Source organism: Panthera uncia (genome assembly GCF_023721935.1).
Source record: "Panthera uncia isolate 11264 chromosome D3 unlocalized genomic scaffold, Puncia_PCG_1.0 HiC_scaffold_8, whole genome shotgun sequence".
In the NCBI taxonomy this organism is placed as follows: domain Eukaryota; kingdom Metazoa; phylum Chordata; class Mammalia; order Carnivora; family Felidae; genus Panthera; species Panthera uncia.
This window is the reverse complement of record NW_026057586.1, coordinates 60,479,776-60,502,794: the sequence shown is the minus strand read 5'-3', so window position 1 is coordinate 60,502,794 and position 23,019 is coordinate 60,479,776. Positions and strand designations below refer to the sequence as shown.

The 23,019-nt window shown below is 41.8% G+C and overlaps 1 protein-coding gene across 1 annotated transcript in view; it reads right to left on the bottom strand.

The window, feature by feature from the left end:
- Window positions 1–23,019, bottom strand: part of PIEZO2 (piezo type mechanosensitive ion channel component 2) — a 471,937-nt gene that overhangs the window by 28,449 nt on the left and 420,469 nt on the right. Inside the window, 7 exon segments of the mRNA XM_049620442.1 lie at window positions 1,191–1,373; window positions 4,451–4,709; window positions 5,272–5,676; window positions 8,146–8,313; window positions 15,273–15,439; window positions 16,441–16,607; window positions 21,036–21,095. Coding sequence (XP_049476399.1) covers window positions 1,191–1,373; window positions 4,451–4,709; window positions 5,272–5,676; window positions 8,146–8,313; window positions 15,273–15,439; window positions 16,441–16,607; window positions 21,036–21,095 — 1,409 coding nt within the window.

Here is a 23,019-nt window from a genome sequence, read left to right as displayed (position 1 = left end):
CTGCACCAAAATCAAGAGTCTGACACTTAACTGACTGAGCCACCCAGGCGTCCCTATTCTTAAATATTAATAGGTATGTTATTTCAAGAAGAAAAGTCAATGGATGCATTCTTGAAAACATAACAAACATTCTAGATTTTCCTAATGGGATTTTCCAACTTATATTGATTTCTTTTAAATCATTTTTTTTCTTTTAAATCGTTTTAAAAGTTGTTTTCTCTTTGGCCAACATTGGAACATGTTTAGATTCTTTTACTACTTTCATAGTAGTGTATTTGTTAGTGAATTCTTCCAATTATTTATAAGATCTATAGCAATTCATACCAAATAGGATAGTTTTAACCACATTTGAAATTTCCACGTAGTTTGAACTGTTTGGTTTCCTAGATTTCCAAAGCTGTAGGGTAGTTTTGTCTCCTTATGAAAAGATTTGTCATTCTAAAAACGATTTTTCATATCATTAGCCAAAATTTCAGCATAAGAGTACCTCAAATACATTCACCATAGATATGAAATTTTCTAAGAAACCAGAGTAAGTATATCAATAGGAAACGCCAAAATTTTGTTTATTCTATGCTTTAAATATTCAACTGTAGCTGCTAAACCACTGAAATATTAATGAGAAGGCAGCAAAATGCCTAAAGGTTTATATACATTTTTTAAATGATGTGAAAAAGGATACAAGTTGCAAGAGAGTTGTGAAGTGACCAAATTTGTACAATCATGTCTTTTTTTTTTAAACGGAGGTGTAGTTCACATACAACATAATACCACCATGTCTTAAATGCAGAAATTTAAACTTCAATTTCTAGAACTGAAAACATAATGTTAACACATTTGTTAATACATTCATAACAAGAATTAGTAAACTGCATGAATTCAGGTAATTTATCAGAAGAACTAGAAAATTCAGGCAAACTCAGTTTTGGCTAAGTGGTTTCCTTGGATAACATACCTTTGCAAGGTTATGCATTTTCTCTAACATAATTCCCACAAATATGGATTAATTATGGTATGTTCATAATAGAAGTAGAAATATGGGGGAATTCTCTTCCAAGTTTACTACAGTTTCCCTTATTGAGCCCCATATGCCTTGGCCTCATCGCCAATCGTAATGTTCAGGTTCTCCAGGAGTATCATGGGGGGCTGCAATGATCAACATGACCCGGTTAAGTGTTAACGTGCAGTACCTTCAAAATGGACCGATGGAAGAAAAGAGCCAAGAGCTGAATGAGATCATAAAGGACATAGCCTTCTTTCTTCTCCACTCCTATGATATTCGGTGGGTGGAAAGGTTTATCTTTGTTCAATTCCACGTTCTTGTTCCAGGGAAAGAAGCCAAATTGGAAGAAATACTTGACCACAATTGCCACCTACATGCAGATGATGGAAAAAAAAAATCACTCCTTTTAAGAATGGTTCTATATGAAAAATAGTGATATAAAAGCTTTTATATCACTATTTTTCATATAGAACCATTCTATGGTTCTATAAAAATGAAAAAGATCATTTCACAGTTTTGGTGATAAGACCACACACAATGATGTGGAAAAATAACATTATCATTCGTACATGGACTTTAGACCAAGAGCAATATCTTACTGCTGCCAGGGCAGGACTGTAGATACATCAGTGCTGGCCAGGTTACTCATGGCACCTACTTATGATTTTTTCTATTTTTCAGGACTTGGCTAGTTTATACTGATTTAATAAGGTTTAATTACTCAGCTATTAAGATATGGTAACGAGGACAAATTTGAACAAAAATAATTCTATATTTTACATATTGCTTTCATTTGTAATCTTCCTGAGCATCTCAGGCAGTTTTGATGCCTATTTTCATTTTCCTCTGACCTCTTTGTTCTCACCATTAAAACAAATTTTTTTTAATGTTTTATTTTTGAGAGGCAGAGCGGGTAGAGCATGAGTGGGGGAGGGGCAGAGACAGAGGGAGATGCAGATTCTGAAGCAGGCTCCAGGCTCTGCACTGTCAGCAAAGTCCGATGCAGGGCTCGAACCCACGAACCGCGAGCTCATGACCTGTGCCGAAGTCAGATACTTAACCGACTGAGCCACCCAGGTGCCCCTGTTCTCACCATTTCGTTGCTCCCTGGAAGTTCTCCTCAAGAAGAAATAAAAAGAAATAAAAACTTGCCGGTTGTGGTGACTAGTTAAGGGTACAAATGTTGGGGAGAAGCCGTCTGTGACAAAGACACATGAGAAAATTGACAGGCTTCATCTAAACATCCCTCTGACAGCTGGGTCACCGGGAATCAATTGCAATTCACGCAATTCATCCATAAAAAATATTTTTCGAAGTCCTCTTTCGACCTAGAGTCACTTTACCCTCCTCCCGTCTCTCTCCTTCTTATAGCCAAGCTTCCGCAAAGAACAGTCCTGTGTTTCTTACCATGCTGAGCAGCACTGCCACAAACGGATGCCAGAGCAGATACCTGAAGACTATCTTTGCCTCTTTCCTTCTCACTCGCACCCCCAACCCATTTGGGTCACTTACTAAAACTTCTCGCTTACCCCATTCATCTTCAGCCTCGTGGCCATTGGGTCAGTTCACATCCCATGACCTCTCACCGTCTTTTCAAAAACTTTCATACCAAGGGGAGAAAGTCCTGAGCATACACCCTGTTGACATTCCCAAGAGCCTCCTACCGTGCCATCCACTCACGGCCTGCCTCCCAGCCATCACAAGCCATGTGTCATTCTGGGCACATGTCAGAGTGTCTATACCTTTGTTTGACCCTTTGCTTTTTGTCCTTTGATGACCTTACACTCATCCGTTAAGACTCACTTGTCTTCTACTGAGAAGATGCTATGATGGCCTCTCTCCACACCACCCAGGCTGTATGAGGCACAGATCATATCCGTATTTCTTGTATGCTCTCTAATGCGGTTTTGTGTTGTACTGTAGGGCAATTCTTTGTTTACATCCTATGTGTTCACCATATTGGTTTGTGAGCCATTGAGAAACAGAAACAACTTTTTTTTTAAAAAAGTTTTTTTATTAAATTTATTGTCCTCTTCTTATGCTTGGCATAGTTCTGGGTTTTGGTGCATAGTCTAACTTGTAGAGTGAATTAACATCACCTTAATCTTCTACTTCCTCCCTTCTTGGTGTGACAAAGAAAATGGGGAACCCCAATTTAACTTAACTAGGAAGATTTCATTTTATGATGAAATAACATAAGTAGCTCTTGTTCCCTTCTCTAAATTTTTAGAGAATTTCCTTCTTCCTTCACTTCTACATTAGAAACTCCCTTCCTTCACTTCTAGGTTAGAAACTCCCTCACCTCTGTACAGAGGTGGTACAGAGAATGGACCCATTCCCCAAATAGGGGGTCATTTATGTCCCGGATCACAAAGTTTATGTGATGGAAGTAAGACTTAAAAATGATTATTTTGGCAAGATCGTGACAGTCTACTTAAAGTGATAGCTAGGTAGTTGGCTTTCCACCTTTTATAAGTATTTAAATAATTACTATGGAAATAAGATACATACTTTACACTGATACTTTCGAGATGCTTTGATAAAAGCTTTGCTTTATTTTACTGGTGAATTACCTATAAACCTACAAAATTTCTGGAATCTCAATGTACATCCATCATGAATTCCATCCTTTAAGAAGCAACTACACTACCAATGTTAGTGAAAACTTTCCTATATGAGCCAGGTAAGAAAATTCGCCTTCTTCAAAGACCTCAGAACACAAAGAACTACAATAACCCAAGGAAAAAAAGGCTATTGAGCCTCCCTTTTAATTCCCAATTTTATGGTTGTCATGGGAGTTTGTGACATTGCATATATTTGATGGGGAAGGATAGAAAAACAGGTTCATATAATTGGGAAGAGTGTCTCCTGTCCCCTCACACGTGATGAAAATGAAATGGTAATTTACCCTTGTGTTCTTCAGATTTTTAGGTAGGTGCTTATGTGACTTTGTGTTTTTGTGTGTTGAAACTGGCTTAAAGCTTAAAAATGGGAAATATGCATGTTGTATCAAACTACATTCAAATTGCTTACTGTGTTGTTTAATTCAGCATCCATTCACTGGACATCCATCCACTGGCACGAGACACTAATTTCTGCATAAATAACACATTATTTCAGTAGTTCCTATCATAGGACAGATGACCAGATTTCAAAAGCCTCCCCCATCACTTGCCAGTTGGGCAGCCTGGGTCAGTTATTTCATCTGGCTAAAGCTGTTTCCTTATATGTTAAACCAAACGATATTGGTGCCTATCTTGGTGTGGTGTGACCTGTGAAAAGACATGTACAATCGCCAGCACTAAATAACTGTTAGTTTAGTCATTTGCCTATCTAAGAACATCCATTTACTTGAATGTCCTGCGCGAAACTGTCTGGGAGACAGGGCTGGCCTGCCTCGAGTGAATGCCGGAAGCGATTTATTAGCAATTCCCACTCAAGGCTTACCTCTGTGTAGACAATGGCCATCATCCAGAATCGTCTACTGGGCCTGGGCACAGACAGCATGGCCCAGAGGAAGATCAGAATGGGAAGCACAAGGGTGATCATGGAGGCAGAGACCATGTGGTTGAGGATGATCACAAAATAACACACCATTTCTGAGCGGGCCACCAGAGTGTTGTACATGGCATAGAACAACAGCAAGAACCGGGGTTGGCCAACGTAGAATTTTTCGGACTCTTCCAGCTCGTCATCATGGAACATCCTGTTCAAATAAACAACATGAGAGGGGCGCCTGGGTGGCTCAGTCGGTTAAGCGGCCGACTTCGGCTCAGGTCACGATCTCACGGTCCGTGAGTTCGAGCCCCGCGTCGGGCTCTGTGCTGACAGCTCAGAGCCTGGAGCCTGTTTCAGATTCTGTGTCTCCCTTTCTCTGACCCTCCCCCGTTCATGCTCAGTCTCTCTCTGTCTCAAAAATAAATAAACGTTAAAAAAAAATAAAAAAAAAAACAAATAAACAACATGAGAATAAACTCGTCTTCATTTCTCCAAATCACTGATTTCTGCTTTGCATGATCCCTCTTTCCCTCCCCTCCTTCCCATGTGGCCAGAGTTCTGGCGGAGTCAACCTAATAGCCTACTGGAGGAAGAAATGTGTGCACAAGTGTCTATCACGGACGGCTTTGGCTAGTTCTGTGCTTCACGATGGGAGCACTGAACATTGGGTCTGTTTGCTCTGAATGTCCAGGTGGACGGTTGTCCATGGGAGTTTGTCTACCCACAACCTGCGGAACACCCACCCACCCCCACCCGCCCAGCACTCTTACTTGTTCAGCAGCAGCTCACTGGCCGTCAGCTCGTGAGTCAGGGGCGGTAAGATGCTGGACTCGAGCCTGTCTGAGCGGCTCTCGTCAGGGCTCACGGCCATGTGGCTCTGGCCTGCAGAGTCGTCCCGCGAGCCGAAGGACAGGCGCTCGAAGCTGACCGCCTTGCTGTAGGAGGGAGGCGCCTCCACGTCCCCATCCTCGGTGGAGTAGTGCGGCAGCTCGGCATCCGGGGTGAGGCCGGCCTCCGAGGCCTCCGAGGCCTCCTCCGGCCCCAAGTCCGCGGCCTCCTCCCCTCCCTGGTCGGCGTCTTTGGCCACCGCCTCGTCATCCTGCTCGGCCTCCACCTCCGCTATGGTTTCCGTGGTCCCCTGGCGCGAGTACAGCATGGTGCACTGCGTGGGCTCGCTGTCGGGAGAGAGGGAGGGCACACACCCCGCTCTTAGCATCCTCCCGATGCTCGAGACACCTTCCCGACACTCCCCAATACAAACGTCAAGGCGGGCGAGAAAATTACCACCCCGTTCCCTCCCCTGCCCCCACCACCCCGCCCCTGACATTCCATCCACCTGCTTTGTTCCTTCAGAGTATTCATGTCTGGTCTGCAGAGACTGCAAACAGCAGCCTCCAAATGCAAAAGCCCACAGTGCCCGCGCACGGTTGAGACCCTGAACAAGTCACACGACATGGCTCAGACGTTGCTAAAGCCACCCATGCACAGAGGTTGTCTAAATCGTATCAAGATTTGCAGCCATGGTTTCCAGTGTTTCTTTTCAAATGGAGACAGTATAGCATACCTACCACTATATTAAAGGATGGTGCCTATGGAGACAAAACTTTGCCAGTTTGGGTGCGTGGGTATTGGCCAGGAGGTACTCTACTCCCAATTCTACGTAATGGACCCACTCCTACCCATAAGGGGAGGATAGGAATGAGAAAATATTGGCTGAATTAAACAACCTGCATGCTTTATGGAAAAAATGCCTCATTTCTTGGATATCTGTTCCTCCTCCCTATTTTTCCATCCTTTACCTCTTTCTTACTGGTGCTTATTACGTATGACTGAATTTTCACCATCTCTCTGGCTCCCAACCATCCCCCGCTGGGTTCTTTGTGTTGCACATGGGAAGGCCTGCCATTTTGTCCTCCCCAGTGCTATGGACTCTCCCCAGGGCTATGGATCCTGCAGGCTGCACCCTCAGGGTGTACCCCTGCTATCTCTGTCCCCAGTGACTGCAACTTATCTTTTCTACTTGTTCCCCATGGAGTATTCATTCTCCCTAAGCTTCCCTACTTATCTCCACCCTCTAGTTTTGGCAACCTGACCATCTCTCTTGTACCTCTCCTTCTCTGTCCTTTATCTCCTAACTTTCCCTGCCATGTCTGTGTAGGCGACCTTGGAAATGAAATACAGCAGCCGTAACAGTGAAATTCATGGCCTGCTTGTCTTTATTGTCTACCCCAGCCCATGAAGGGCAGAAAGGCAAAAATGTTTTGGAGATGTGGAATCTGGTAGATAGAGGACCATACTATGTTAGACTCTGAAATTGTACTGTTATCTGAATGGCATACGGTGAGCAGCTTGGGCCCATAAACATAGAGATTCTTAAATATACAGGTCGTACCCACTTTTCTTGTCGTGGACGACAGTAGACATGTCAATAAGTGAGTGGATGGGTGGGTGGATGGACAGATGAACAGGCCTTGGCAGAGCCCTTCATGGTATCCTGAGACCGAGGAACATTTATGTGAACCCTTGGTGCCCATTCATGTGTTTATGTTCCCAGGACCTTGGACTTCAGTACGGGACATCGTATAGAAAGCTCTTGGAATGCCAAGGCAAACTGTGTATTTTTCTAGGACTTACCTCCTAGGAAGGCCATGAAATTGATCACCCCAGGCAATTTTCAGAACAGTGGAGCCAACCCCACATCAAGTCTAACTTCCAGCTGGACTCTAACCAATTACAAGCACGTTCTTTATGGTTTTGGGTCAGGTCTGGCCCTGAAGGGAGTCAACGAGTCCTGGTACTTTCAGGACTCAACCGAGTGCAATGGAAGAGAATAAGTTAACACCCCTCTGATTTACCACTGTGCACGGTCAAAACTGAAATTTGTCTTGGTTCGGGTGATTTTTCTGGTGTCACGAGAAGCGCAATGCAGCTGATGTTTCTGTGCCCCCGTGGACCATTCAAAAAGGCAATTCCACAAAGAGCTTTGGGACTGTATGTCAATCCTTTCATTTTTAAATGAGTATTGTCTTACGGTAGGACTTAATGAGAAAACTCAAGCCCAAAGCAATAAGTTCCAGTCGGCAAAGGCTCTATATTCTACCGCACGATAATATTCTTTACAAAAGCCAATGGTAAAGTATATTCTAAGTTCTGTAGATTTGGTCTTATCCACTAAAAATGACTCCATGTGGCAGATTTTAATTTTTTTTTTTCTTCTATTACATGTCTCTTTTGATGAAATCATGAGAAAAAGTCTTCTATATTTCCTGGCCCCTTTTCCTCTGTGAGGACTGCCTACACGAGCTCTCCATCAAGGAGGGAGCATGCTTATCTCTTTACGCCTAGGGAGTGGAAGATACTTACAAAATGGAGGACAACGTTTGTAATAAGGATTTTTAAGAAACTCCTAACAGACAAAAACCAAAGAGCGGTTAGTGTAAGAGAACGCTGTCCTGGGAGTGACCAGTCATGTCCCAGAATGAGCGGCGGTTATGCTTTTGGTTAGTCATGCAAACTCTTAAAATGAAAATTAAGAAACCAAAACCAAAACCAAATGCACATCACGAGAGCTTATGTTTGCAATGACACGAAGGGGGAAAAGTGGTAACGTGAGGGAAAAAACAAAGCATGCACGAGTTAAGCACCTTGATGCTAAACTGCCACTGTCAGCTGATGAGGAGGACATATCCATGCTGAACATTTTACGAAGCCTAGGTCGAGCACGCTCACTTGTTTTAGGAACAGTTTCTGGTCCATCTAAATCGTCAAGGGTAGACTGCCTTGAGAACAGCACGGTTGCTTCAGTGTAGCAGCTAGCAGCGCAAACAGTTACAGAGACACAGTGTTAAAACACCAGCGGTACATCAGTTTACGCACGGCTCAACTGACCAACACACGGTCATGCAGCAAATCACACACGACACCAATACTACGGACAACGAGCGCCACAGCGGGGCTCAAGGATGGGGAAGGACCTGTTTGGCCAGGCGAGAAAACACAGCAGTACTTTTTATAAAAGTATCCCGGCTGGCAATAAATCAGGAAACGTCACTCTCTGGGTGGGACAGGGAAATAGAAGAATTACAAGTCCCAATATTTCTTTTGCAGAGCAGAATTCGTACTTCATGACTTTGTAGCTGAGTTTGGTTTTGTTTTTAAATTAGAGAAGATATGTTTTATTTGGAGCTCCCAATCCTGAGTTCATTGAAACCATTTGGTAACCAAATGGCTTAAGCAGAAATACCTGCTTGGGTAATATTTATATAGAACATTTCATTTTTAGAAAAAACGTAACAGTCTCCAAGACGAGAGAGGGAGCGAGGCTCAGAAATGACCATGACAAACTGAATTATCCACCCCATTTTCTGAGTGGTATTCAGTGAAGCCAAACTAGATGCCTTGCGTGTGAAAGAGATGCTGGTTTGATCTGCAACCAGATATAAACCAACATCGGAAAAAAAGAAAAAGAAAAAGAAAGAAAGAAAGAAAATGGTACAAAGAAAACAACAGAGGAAGTCTAGCAATGGCAGGGTCATTTTGTCTGTTAACTTTTCATTTTGACTAATGAATTTTTTCTTCTGGATCACGTTTTAGGTCTTGGCAGATGTTATTTAGGGCGAGAACCCATGGGCTAAAATCCTCACTTCTTGTTACCCCACGGAGCGACACTGGGGGAGAGAAGGCTGGTTGATTCAGGACTGGGGACTGCGTGAGCAACTGAGGAAGAAGCAGACAGAGTTATGACGTGGGCAGAATTTCAGTGCTGACATATAGTTTAACCCAAAGGGGTACAGGCACCCGAAGAACCTCTGCAGGAGACTACTGGAATGAAGAATCTTCTAACCTGAGCACTAATGACCTGGCTGACCCAGCGGGACAGGACTTTGTGACACAGGATGGCTGATCCCCTGGCCGAACACCATTATCATGTGAGTGACTGAGGCCTACTGTGTGCCCAGCCCACACAGCCAGACGTGCTCAGTCAGACATTGTGAGGCAGCAATGGAAACCATTCAGGAAGTGACAACGTCCAGGGCTCAGGGAGTGTAGGGATATCTGACTCACTCACTCGCGGGACCAGTTAAAGGGCTTTTCAGGTTCCGAGAGCTGTGGCACCAAGCCCATGAGTGCTCGGTGGGGCCCCCCTGCAGTGCAGGTAACATGCTGTGCATGTGGTCAAGATGCAGGGCAGTGACAGAGGAGAGTTGGGGAACAACCAGATGGTCTCTAATAAGGCCATAGTGACTGTTTTTTTTTTTTTTTTTTAAAAAGGCCCCAACTCCTCTAGATATCACCAAATCCTTTATACAACGAGGAGAGGAGGACAAGATCGAGTAGAAACGCACTGGCCAAGTGCAGTGAGGGCTGGGCTCAAGTCCCCACGCTGACATGAACTGGCTCTGGGGGTTTAGAGAAATTCATTCTCCTCTCTGAGGTCTCCCTCTCTCTCTCTCTTTCTAAGAATCAGAAGAGGTTTCATTGTGATGAAAATAACTACAGATATTATTGCTTATTTGATAAAGTTGTTCGGTAGAAATTTTTGACTTTAAGTTTATAGAATTGATAACATATAACCTGTTCTCTCTCATTTATAAGATGAGGGAAATGGATCTTTGGACTTCTGTATTTAATTTTCTAGTTTTAGGGGTGCACCCTTACCGCCATTTAGGGGTTAGCATGCAGGCAAAAAGACACCGTGTGCCCTCTCCTGTGGCCCTGCTCAGATTTTCTGCGTGGGAACCACTGTTCTAATCCCAACGTCGGCTTCATCTTGTTAATTCCTGGGTCCGCTGTCACACTGGCTGACCCTCAGACCCCACACCATCCCACCCAGTTTGGTTACTTGGAGTGTGACCAATCTGTCGTCCAATCCAGGGCATTTTAAAAGTGAAAGGGAAGATTAGGTGCTTTCTGATAACAGGCCCAGATGACAAAGGTAAAAGGGACAGTTGCTGTCACCTCCCTGATCAGCCCACGCCTTTTCGGTGACACATTTCAAGTGATGACCACTCCTTTGGTTCTAGGAATGCTCTATTTTCGAGGAATGTAGACGATATCTGATTTCAGGAAACAACCATTAAAATAAGTGCCGTTTTACAGCCGGATTTGAAGGAAATCGTGACTTTTGCAGTAAGTCAAGGGAATAAAAAGTCATTTGTTAGGCTTTTATCCCCATTCCATCTGCAGTACGCCCAAAGGTGAAAACGGGTGACGTGGAAGCCAGAGCATGTGTGGCAGGTGCGACAGCCCCATCCAGGCTGGGTCCTCTGCACGGGGAGGGGGGGCCATGCGCAGCCCCACTGGGGGATGATGCTAGACCCTGTCTAATGACACAGGTGTCTCAGAGTGACCTTCCACTCGGACTCCCTTCTAAGGAAGATTCCTGCCTTTCTAGTAATCAGCATGGCTTCCAGCAGACTTCAGTGTAGACAAATTTTGTCTGCAGATTGGATAGTTTCCTAAAGCAAAAAAACCAGAAGGGGAGGTCAGCCACTAAGAAAAGGGCAGGTATGTTAACTCATTTATTAACAACATAATGACCTCTACTGTGCCTCCCCTTTCTTTAGGTTGAAATAAAAAGTAAAAAATACATTAGGAACGAATTGTAATTCTTTTTTTAAATGTTTTTACTTGAGAGAGAGAGAGAGTGGGGAGAGGGACACAGAGACAGCGAGAAAGAGAGAGAGAGAGAGAATCTTAGGCAGGCTGCACACTCAGTGCGGAGCCCAACACGGGGCTCAATCCCACGATCCTGGCATCACGACCTGAACCGAAGTCAAGAGTCGGACGCTTAAGCAACTGAGCCACCCTGGCACCCCAGGAACTAATTTCAAAGGTACTCGTTTTCTACTAATAAATTTATTGACTGATTGACTGGTTTTAAGTTTGGAGGATATTTTGCCAGTCTTTGTTAAAAAGCAATCAATGGATTTAAATAATTCCTACCTCATGGTTTTTAATCACAGGATAGGTTTACACTTGTAATCTTGGGTCCAACTTAAAGGTAGTTTACTTGATTTCATTTTGATCAATCTTCTTCTTCCTTTTTTTAATCCCTCTTCTGTTGTGATTTATAATATTAAGTTGATTTCTTAACTGGGCTTGTTGTCAATTATTATGCAGTTACAAGTCACTAATATAGGCATCACATGTTTATTTTATGGACAACTCGTTGTCAGTCTACTCTCTAATTCTCTTTGATTTATTTGATTCAGTTTGGTTCCTGAGCAGCTATTTTCCAGCCAGGCCAGAAAGCCTCGAAAATTTATGGAAAAAAAAATTATATTTCTGGGTAGTTTTCCCCTTTGGGAGATAGGACATAGCTTCATGAAACTTCAAAAGAAAAGTGGTTCATGAAAAATAATGTTGCCAATTACTAGCAGTGTCATTGCAAATTATTGAGGGAAAGTTATTCCATCCATTCTCCTTTTTACTTGCCAAGCTTAGGGACCCAGGTAACAACAGCAACAACAACACCCTCTGTATTATGAAACTAGGCGAGGGAAGAGGTTAAAAAAAACGTTCATTTGAAAAAAATAAGTCTCATTATGGGCATTATTATTATTTAAGAACAGATGCAAATAAATATGCAATAACCACATTATATACCCTGGGTGGATGTTAAGTGTATTCTTCGCTGTGTGGGAGGAAATCATCCCAGTTGAATATGAACATGACTTTCTGTTAAGTTAACCAGAGCTGACTGAAGCCTTTTATTCTGGAATGCAGATAAGGGAAAACGGTTTGCGTCAGACCCAGTGTGCAATACAGAGCAGTGCTGTCCGAAGCTGAATGCACCGGGACATTTGTACATGGTATGCAATAACTAAGTAACTAAGATGTATCTTGAGAAGTATACATCTTACCATTCTCCTTTTTTTTTTTTTTTTTTCCAAACCAGTTGTTTGGTCATGAATAGGTGACAGAGTGTGTGGATCTGGAAACTGTGTGATCCCCCGGGGGCCTTCGTTGACCCCTCTCACTAGAAAGTAGCATCTGTCAGCCTCTTGAATATTCACTACCTTCAAACAAATCTTGCCTCCCTCTGCCTCCCTGTTGACACATTGTATACTTTTGTACCCACGCTCATGCAGGCTTTATTTATTATTATGGGAATAGCTACCACGAAGTAACGTGGGATATGTAAGAGCCTGGGTAGAAGGTAGACAGAAATGGATTTTCAGTTTTCGCATCAAAATGAATCGAGAGAAAATAATTCTGTTTAAATGACTGATTTGTAGATAGAAAACTGTTGCAACAAGAACGAATTTAAGAAAGTTGGAAGCTTCCAAATAGACGAGTTATTATGATTTGCAGAAAATGAAAATAAAATATAAACCATAATGATTTTTTGTCTCAGTGGAGTCTGTCCAAAGAGAATGAAGTTCCCCTTTCAAAAATGCTATTTTTCTGAACGTGAAGACGCACAAGGGGGCGCTGTCAGCACTTGCCAATCAAAGGACATGAAAACTAAATTTTCACGTTGTAACTTTGCTATTACTAATGGTTTCGAAAACTACTGATTGAGAAATGTGTGTATGCCTGGGTGGAAAGAGAATGAGAAAATTTTATTAGCATACCCACTGTTCTAACAATTAAATATTTTATTCTAGAAATTAAAAGCATCTTGAACAGGATCTCAATTAGCAAATAAATGCTTTGACCTTGAAACTTTTTTTTAATTAAAAATTAATGTTTATTTTTGAGAGAGAAAGAGAGAGAGAGAGAGAGAGACCGAGCATGAGGGGGGGGGGGGGGGCGGGCAGAGCAAGAGAGGGACACAGAATCCAAAGCAAGCTCCAGGCTCCTAGGTGTCAGCACAGAGCCTGACGCAGGGCTGGAACTCACAAGCTGTGAGATCATGACCTGAGTCGAAGTCGAAGTCGAAGTCGGATGCTCAACTGACTGAACAACCCAGGCGCCATTTGACCTTGAAACTCTTAAGAGTTTTTGCCCTGAGTATCTCTTCTCACAAAAATCTACAATAGCTAAAATATTATGTTTCTTTGGAACTGACAAATGAGCAAAGATTATCCCCAAATTAAAGGAAAAATATAATGCCTTTTATTATCCCTCAAAGGACTTTAAAAGAATCAATACCTATTTGGGGGACAGGGAGGGATACATCCAAGCAGAATTTTATCTGTACAAATTTCACATTTAAATCAATATATGCATAACAAATGAGAATGAAGTTTTAGCATACATTCTATTTTAAAACCCGACTTTTTATTCAATGCAATGAATATCTTTCCATACTAATAAATATAGATCTGCATCAATAGGTAGTTATTGGGTAGCAGAAGAACTGGTATGATTGGAGAAGCTCAAATATAGCAATTCAGCAACAGTTAAACATAGCTCTTCAAGGTAAAACATTTTTTTTTACCCACCTCTCCCCATTCAAGTTGCAATTTCAACTTGACGTTACTACTTTGGATGTGGTATCAATAACATAGTCTCAGTTCCCTCCTCTCTTTCATCTGTTAACATATCCAGTATTTGTGGAGGACAGATTTTCTACCAGGCCTCTGATGCCTTGCACAGTGTATGAAGTGGGACTGAGGGTTTTCTAAGAGCTTCTAAGTCAGCCACCCTTACGGCAGGAACCTCAACCCAGGAGTCTATGGATAACCCTATTGGTAGGTCTTTCTTCCCAGGCTCAAACTACTTAGAGATGACTTATCTTTATGTGTCTATGCCAGAATTGATCTTGGGGCCTGGCATGGAACAGGTGCCCGTGTTTAATTAAACATTAAACATGTTTAATGAAAGCGACAAATGTCCTCAGTGATGATGTTCTTTACCTATGAAGATATGTGCAAGGTGTAATTCATCCAACCTAGCTAATCGTCCTAGCCATGTCGGGACTTCTGCTCTAACTCAGAAGCTAGCTCTGTGCCATCAGCAGCAGCTGTCTAGAACAGCGAGGCAGAGAATGGGGAGTCTACTGGGATAGGCAGTAAGAAAGGTCAGTTCTCAAAGTTGGCCTGGAGTGCAGAAAGAGGCCACGAGAGGCGGGGTACCATGGAAGTTGAGAGACCGGGCTCTGAGCCGAACCATGTGGTTTTGGATCTTGGCTCTGCTCTATAATACTTCCTAGCTGTGTGGCTTTGGGTAAGTTACTTAACCTCTCTGTAAGTGAACTTCATGTTCTGTAAAATGAGGACGATAATAGTATGCATCTTGTAGGGTCTTGGAAGGACACCAAGAGGTAACCCATGTACAGTGAGTGGTGCTGGCCCGTGTGTGGCAGGTGCAGGGTCCGTGTTGTGAGAACAACGCACGTGATCACACAGGTCAGGGAAGATGGAAGCTGACAGAATCCCTTCTTAATTTTTATTATGAATCAAAAAGTAACAATTCTGAAAGGAAAAGATTAAAGACAGCACCAGATGACAATTCTAGTATAGAAGATACTCGATGGGGCAGCAGTTTTCAAAGGAATTAAAGACGCAGCCCTTGACACAGTGTTTTGTGATCAGGAAGGCTCGTTCTTACTTGCCGCCAGCTTAGAAAGCTCTAGCCTGTGCCCCTGTGTCATACCAATACTTCTAATAGTCTATTATGGATACCTGATTTTGTCTGGCTCAGTCAAGGGGAGGACAGTATTCCTTTTGCTTTGTTGCATGCAGGGAGGTAGCCCAAAGGGGGTGGGGATCCATGTAAGTTTTTGATTAACTTTCATTTCACACATTCATTCCTCATATTGGCGAAGCCCACCTCTTTTACCTTTGTCAAAAGCAAACCCATTGTTTAGAACATGAAATACCTGGAGATACTGTCATGTGAATCTAAGCTATCCATCCTGTGGGCTGTCTGTGCACCTGAAGCCGTGCCGGGACGGTCATCAATGGTGTCCAGTCCCGACTCTCTGGAAAGGTTCATGATGTGGTTCTGGTAGTACATGTGGATGCTCTCCCGGGTGGGAACGTTGCCCTGCGGAGGGGAAGACATTGCCACAGTGCTCACCTGCCTGCGAGTTTCTCCATACCAACAACTCTCAGCCATCACGCGCTCCTTAAGCAAGGATTAAAACAAAGCTACTCAAGGTGGGGATTGATGTTGACTCATTGAATTATTGGCCCCCGGTATCGCTGGGCAAGGCTAACAAGAAATCCCCTCTCGGTTATGGGTGAAGGGAGTCAAAGGCACAAACTTTTACTGATGTAAAATACATCAGTCCCAGGGATGTCGTGTAGAGCATGGTGACTGTCCTGCATACTTGAAAGTTTCTAAAAATCTAGAACTTAATAGTTCCCATCGCAAAAAAAAAAAAAAAATTGGAACTATGTGTGGTGATAGACGTTAAGCGGACTGTGATCATGTCGATATACAAATATCGAATCGTTATGTTGCACACCTGGAGCTAATATAATGTTGCATGTCAATTTTATCTCAATAAAAATAGAAACTTAAAAAAAAAACAAATCCCTTCTCATATGTAGATAATTTTGTTAAGTGACAGTAACTTTTTCAGAAACAAACTATCAGTTTTAAATACTATCTATAAACCACATGTTACCATATTTTGTTGCTCTGCATATATCTTAATTTCCCCTATGAGAAGTTTCAGACCAAATTTCCCAGACTAAACAACATAATCCGTCATGAGACAGCAGCGTCTGTGCACCTGCAAACTGGTGAAGGGAGGGAACAGAACGAATCAACTGGCCACTGTCCCAGGGCTGTGTGTGTGCGTGTGCGTTTGCATGTGCGTGTGTGTGTGTGAGTGTACATGTGTGCACGTGCATGTAGTGTCTGATTATTTTAATTCTGAGCGTGGAACAGATTGAGATATACAGAAAAACAAAGGGGTTATGTTAAGACTGTCTGAAAGACTGTAGATTTTGTGTTATCCTGCTTGAAGTTCTAGACACTGACTTTTAAAATGTTTACAGTGTGAGAAGAAGCAAAAAGAATTATACCAACAGTGTTACCTTTTTAATTTCTCTGGTCAGCATGCATCGTTCAATCCTCAGAACCGTAGATATGTCAATATGCTCCCTTGAGATGGAGTTAAGCCAAGTTGTGAAACTATCCACTGTTGCCAGAAACAGGACCCAGGTGAATTTCAAAATATTAAATATCCTCTTGATGATGTTGTCTAGGAGGAAGAAAAGCAACGAGATTTCAACGGAGCAAAATGCCATCAGCCATTTTGCCGTCGTGTATCACAGCGATGTTTTACCAAAGGCAGATGTGGTTTCAGACCTGCATACCCAATATGGTGTGGGGCGTGTGGACCTCAGCATCACGGGGGGCGTGGAGGACGGGCGGTATAGGAAGCTATGGGTGGGTCTTTCTACACATGCACTTGGTTTTGATGGCTGTATCAAAACCAAACTTGGATAGAATTTTTAATCCTTGGTCAAAACATCAGTCAGAATAGGTCCAGATACAGCTAACAGAAGTAGAGATCGCATTCCAAGAGATTTCTCTTGTTGACACAGGGGTGGAAACAGTTTGTATCTATCCAGGAAACCGGGTCCTTTCATGCTTTCGCTATAAATTTCTTCTTTTCTTAAGTAATAATTATCTTTGGAAACAATTCTATTGATGCAGTAAGACTTCGATGCTTCCCACTGCAGGTACATTTCAGTGAAATCGCCTTCAAGCTATTTTGGAAAGAGCTCAGTACACATACTAGGAGTATATCCATACTCCTGAATCATCTTCCTCATTCCTATTTAATTATACTGTGATGGGCTAACTATGGAATTCTGCACATGGGATCAGTCCTGTGCAAACCAGCAGGAGCTGTGAGATTCCTGATGTACTTGGGTTCTCTTCCTTATCTGCGACCGTGATGTAGGGAGCCCGGGCAGGCTGCAGCTCGGTTCAGATTGGCACTGTGTGTGTGATATTATCTCAGGGCAACACGCATGTCTCTCTGGTTCCCTCACGGAGTTCTTCGGGAGCTCCCTGATCATTGCTAAGTTTGAGGCGGTCCCACAGCTGTGGCCTGACTTATTTTAGGGCAGAATCAAAATCAAAGAGTGAAGATGGCATCTTAACTGCCTGCCCTACTCATTCGTTCCTGTAAGCCAGTGGGTTTTTTCAACTGGCACACGAGGAACCTTTCAAGCCATGCTGCCAAATTTTGAGCCCATGAGAATTCTTTTTTAATTTGGCATTAAAAAAATTTAGTTTTATTAGCGACTTCATACATCAGCTGCAATAAAGTGAACACTTAGTGAACCTCACAATGAATTACAAATTGTCTTCATGTTTATTAGTAAAAACACAAAACACCACCACCACCACCGCCAAGGAAAACAACTTGTATCCTTTAACCTTTCCCCACAAAAAAAGAAAAAGTAAAAAAAAAAAAAAAAAAAAAGAGACAACCAGATTCAACTGCCATAGTAAAATGAATTCATGATTCATGATTATAGCTTGTAATTCTCATTTAAAACCATGACTATAGCATGCAGAAAATTCATGATTAATGATGATAGTTTGTAATTCTCGTTTAAAATCATGACTAGAGCATGCAGAAAATTCATGATTAATGATGATAGTCTGTAATTCTCGTTTAAAATCATGACTAGAGCATGCAGAAAATTCATGATTAATGATGATAGTCTGTAATTCTAGTTTAAAATCATGACCGTAGCATGCAGAAAAGGGCGTTAGCTTTTATGGACTTATGTAAGATCCTTTTGCTGGACAGGATCTGATTGCAGGCCATACTGTCTCTATTATAACTCATCTTTTCTGGTGTGCTGTGTAAACAGCTGTAGGCTGTTTGCATTGTCCATGAATGGGCACGGCTGGGTTTCCAAAAACTTTATTTACGGACAATGAAATTTAAATTCCATAATTTTCATATCTTTTGACTTTTTTAACCACAAAATGAAATCAAAATCAAAATCATCCTTAGCTAACAAGCCATATAAAAACAGCAGGCGGGATCTGACCCCAGAGGTTGTATAGTTTACCTAATCTCGAATCCAGCCAGTGCAATCAGATGTGACCCTTTCATGACTCACCACTAATCCTCTCTCTTTCTAAATCCCACAGTCTGACTCAGCATTTAACTTTGTAATAGAAAAAAAAAATGTTTGTGAATTGGGTTGCCTAGGAGGAAGGCAGAATTTCTCTCAGGGAAAGGTTTGCTCTGAAAAGGAGAACCATCAAAAGGAAGTTGAGCTAACAGCGGCGTGGCCTCAGGACAGAGTCCAGGCGGGCAAGGCAAAGAAACAAAGAAGTTGAACAGTTCTACCTACTGAAGGAACAGGGATCTTGGACTTGCCAGCTGGTACCTGGGGAAGAAAGCGGGAATGATCTAATGAGCCAGGCTCCAGAGGCACCAGCTGGGCAGAGACACTGAGGTAGGAGTAGTGATCACTGACTTTCCCTTTAAAGTTGTTTCCTGTCTCTGCTGCTCCCCACCCCTGCTCTCCCCCAAAGCCTCATTAAATGTTGTCAGACCTAACAGTCTTTCAAGAGGTGCACTTGAGGAAGGAAGGAAATGAGAGTATCCTCTGTTGAGCAAAGAAGCCCAGGAAGGGACCAGCAGCTACATGAAGCTGAATAGAGTGAGGTCCTGCAGATGCCACTGAAGAGCAGTTCTGAGCCAGAGGCAGCCAGGGACACCTATATTGTCCCCCCACCCCCCCCAGCCCGTTTTGGGTTTAATTTTGACCAAGATATGTATTTCCTACAGTGCTTTGGATGGAATCTGTAGTTGCTTTGTGTAGACACCAAAAGAGAGTCTGAGCCCGAGAGGCTGAGGGACTTGGAGGTTACACCTATTAATAAACTTAGCATCTTACATTTCTGACAATTTATTTTTTTCTCATATTCACAATTATTGCCTGAGAGGTGGTGAGGATACATATGATTATTCCAGTTTTGCTAAGGCTGGTCCTGATGGCAAAACTAAAATTGCTGTGTTGGAGACACGAATAACATACTTTATTAACTTGGTGATCACAAACTAACATGTGAGATTGCATTTTTAAGTTTTATTTATTTTTTTAGCCATAGGGGCAGTAAAGCATAATGGTTAGGAGCACACACTTTGGATTTAGATCTTTTGTGTTCACATTCCAACTCTACCCCGTGGTAGTTTTGTAGACTTGGCAAAGTTCCTTTCTTTCTCACCTTCTTTCCCTTTCTCTTTTCTTTTCCTTTTTTTCTTTCTTTTTTTCTTTTACTTTTTTCTTTCTTTCTTTCTCTTTTCTTTCTCTTTTCTCTCTTCTCTTTATTTCCATCTATTTTCTTTATCTTCTTTCTCTCTCCTCTTTTCTTTCTCTCTTTTTCTTTCTTTTCTTCCCTTTCTTTTTTTTTCTTTCTTACATTCTTTCTCCTCTTTTCTTTCTTTCCTTTCTCTCCTCTTTCTCCTTTTTTTTTCTTTTCTTTCCCCTCCATTCCTTCCTTCCTCTCTTTCTCTAGTTATTTTCTTTACAAATTTTTATTTAAATTCTAGTTAGTTACTAGACAGTGCAATATTGGTTTCTGGAAAGACTTGGCAAAGTTAATTAATCTTTCTCTGCCTCAGTTTCTTATCTCTTAAATGGGAGAAAGGGTTTTTTTTGAAGTAAACAGTTAACATGCCTTAAAGCTCTTGGAAAAGCACCCGGCAAAGATGTGTGATCTAAAGTGTTAGCTACTATTACTCTATGAAGTTTTGCAGCAATAATAGAATTATCTGGCTTCACATATGTATGAGTGAAATAATCTGGAAATGGGGGTTCAGGGTAAAGTAACTGTGCCACAGATAGTGTTAGACAGCCTTCGGGAAGTCTCATTTTGGGTCAGCAAATGGCATCCTTGGCAGTATTTGTGAAAAGAATCAGAACGCCTCAAAATCTTGCCTGTAGATAAATAATACACACAGGAGTTCGAACCTGGGGACACAGAGGAAATGGCATGTTTATGGAATTGGAGAGGCATTTGAGTTTTTTTCAGTTGGAGGCTTTTGTTTTGCCTTTTTTTTTCCTTCATGGAGAAATCTTCCTCCCAGTCACATCTGACAGGAAGCCCAAGTGACACCATGACTGAGCTAGACGTTAGAAGACACGGATTCTGTCCCTGACTCTGTCACATAGTAGCTGTTAGAGTCCTGAGCAAACTCACTGGGATTTGGTTTTCCCTTCATCAAGTGAGGACTTTGACCTAAGTTTCCAGAGTACCTCTCACTTCTCCAACTGTACTTACTTCTCACTTAACACATTCTATGTTCTTTAAAATTAATTGCCAATATCTTTTGTGCTTTTGTTTTGATGGCTTCTATGGAACATGTATAATGTGTTCCCCCAAGTCCCCTTTCATAGGTATTTGGATAAAAGAATTTACAAACTGACTCTAATCCAACATTTGAGCCAACAGTGTAAAGGCCAGATCTACCTTTAGGAGTCACTTTGAAATTTCACTAGAAATGAGATTTTATGACACATTGATTATTTAATCACAGTCCAGAAACAGTATTTGATTAATTGTTTTTAGGCAGCCTTCCACGACATACCTTCTGGGAAAGCAACATTTTCAAATTTCCCCCAGCTCATATTTGTCTTTATTTTTTTACCTGGTCCCTCAGATTTCTTTTTGATTGGTTCATCCTCTCGGGTTTCCCACTCCACAGGACCTGCGAAGTGTGTTGAACAAACATGAGTTACACCCTTTTAGGGTAAATTAAATGTCAACACTACCCTCCTGGACTAAAAGGAATTTTGTAATTAAATCTGGAATATTCTGCCTAATTTAAGAGTTCTCGGGGGGAAAGCTGTAAGAATTCATAGCTCTCAGATTCTCTTTACTCCACTCCAGAATAAGAATCAGGTGTAACTGAGAATGACTAAATGATAATCCACTGGATAAACCCTGCCAGCTTCCCACTGTTGAATGGCCTATGAATTCCGGGTTTTTATAGTTTTAATAGTTGAAAAAAAAACCCAAAAAGAACAATATTTTGGCATGTGAAAATGATAGGAGATTCAGATTTTAGTGAACAGAACCACACCCATATGTTTACATATTGTCTGTGGCTACCTCTACCCTACACCGGCAGAGATGTGTTGCCACGGAGACTTAGGATCTGCGAAACTTAAATCATTTACTTCCTATCTGTCTCATTACAGAAAAAGTGTGCTGACTCCTGAGACATACCATTAAATTTTAATTTTGAGCACCTAAGAGTAATGTTACATATTTTAGTGTGTCACCCCATAAAACGGCATTATAGGGTTTCATTTTATTTCTTAGTCTTTTATTCCAGGCTATGGATGTCAAATCTAGCAAATGGAAATACGCGACACCTAGTTAAATCTGAATTTAAGAAAAACGACATTTTTTTTTTTTTTAGTGTAGGTCTCATACAATATGTCCACATTATACTTAAGCTAAAAAAATTATTTGTTGTTTATGTAAAAAAGAAAATCCAACTTTCACTGGGCCCCATGTATTTTATCTAATGGTACTAAAACCATTCACAATCTAACTTCAATTAATCTTTTCAAACTTACTTTCTATGCTGTTTTCCACTACTCTGTTTCACATCCTGTCTTTATCAACTAAGCTGACCTGCCCTTTAGTTTTCATACATGGCCTTGCTTTCTTCTGGCAGGATGTCAGGCTCTATTAAAAGAGTTTTTCATGAAGCGCTGCATTCCTTAATACTCCCAGCTATAAGTTCTCCTTTTTCCTTCTAGTCCCACACCATTTTATCTGTGCTTAATTTTTTAAGTGAAACTCTGCACTTTCTACACCATAAGGGATTTTCCCCTATACTTGTGGTCCCCATTTGTCAAGATAGAGGGTCTGGAGCCACGATGCCTGCATGAATTCCAGACCCATCTGGATGGCTGTGTGACCAGAGGCCAGTTCCTTCCCTCTCTGGTACCTCATTTCCTCATCTGTGGGACAGGGAGAGTAAAATGCCTTGGACTGTTGTAAGGACAAATGAGTTACTGCATAGAAAGCACTTATGGCAACACCTGGCACTTAGGAAGGTGTGCTTCTTCTGTCTGAAAGTAATCTGGAATAGATGAGCCCCTCTACCAAAGAAGAAGCGGCTAAATAAATATTTATTAAAGAAATAAATAAACATCTATTTCAGTCCCGGTATCTTCTAATTATTGCTGTTTTCAATCTGAAGGTCAACATCTGCGCATGAAATAGTCGCTATGACACAGAGCAATGAGGTATTTACAAGATGACTAAAAGACACATTTTTAGAGCCAGTCAATGAATTTTGTAAGCACAAATGTCTGAAAAGAGCAAATACAAGTTTGGAAAAATAAATGGGGTAGTGAGGGGAACTTGCAACACTAAATATTAAAACCTCTATAAGCTACTGAACTCAACAGATGACACTGACCCAGAGCCAGACAGTAGGATAGTGGATCAAAGTCCAGAGTCCAGCAACATACCAAAGAATAATTAGGAACTTAATATTGACAAAAGTGGCATTTAAATTCCCTCGGAAAAGGGAGGATCATGTAGTCAGCAGGGCTATAGCATAATTGCCTATTTATGTAAAAGTAAACAAAGTAGATCTCTACTTCATGGAA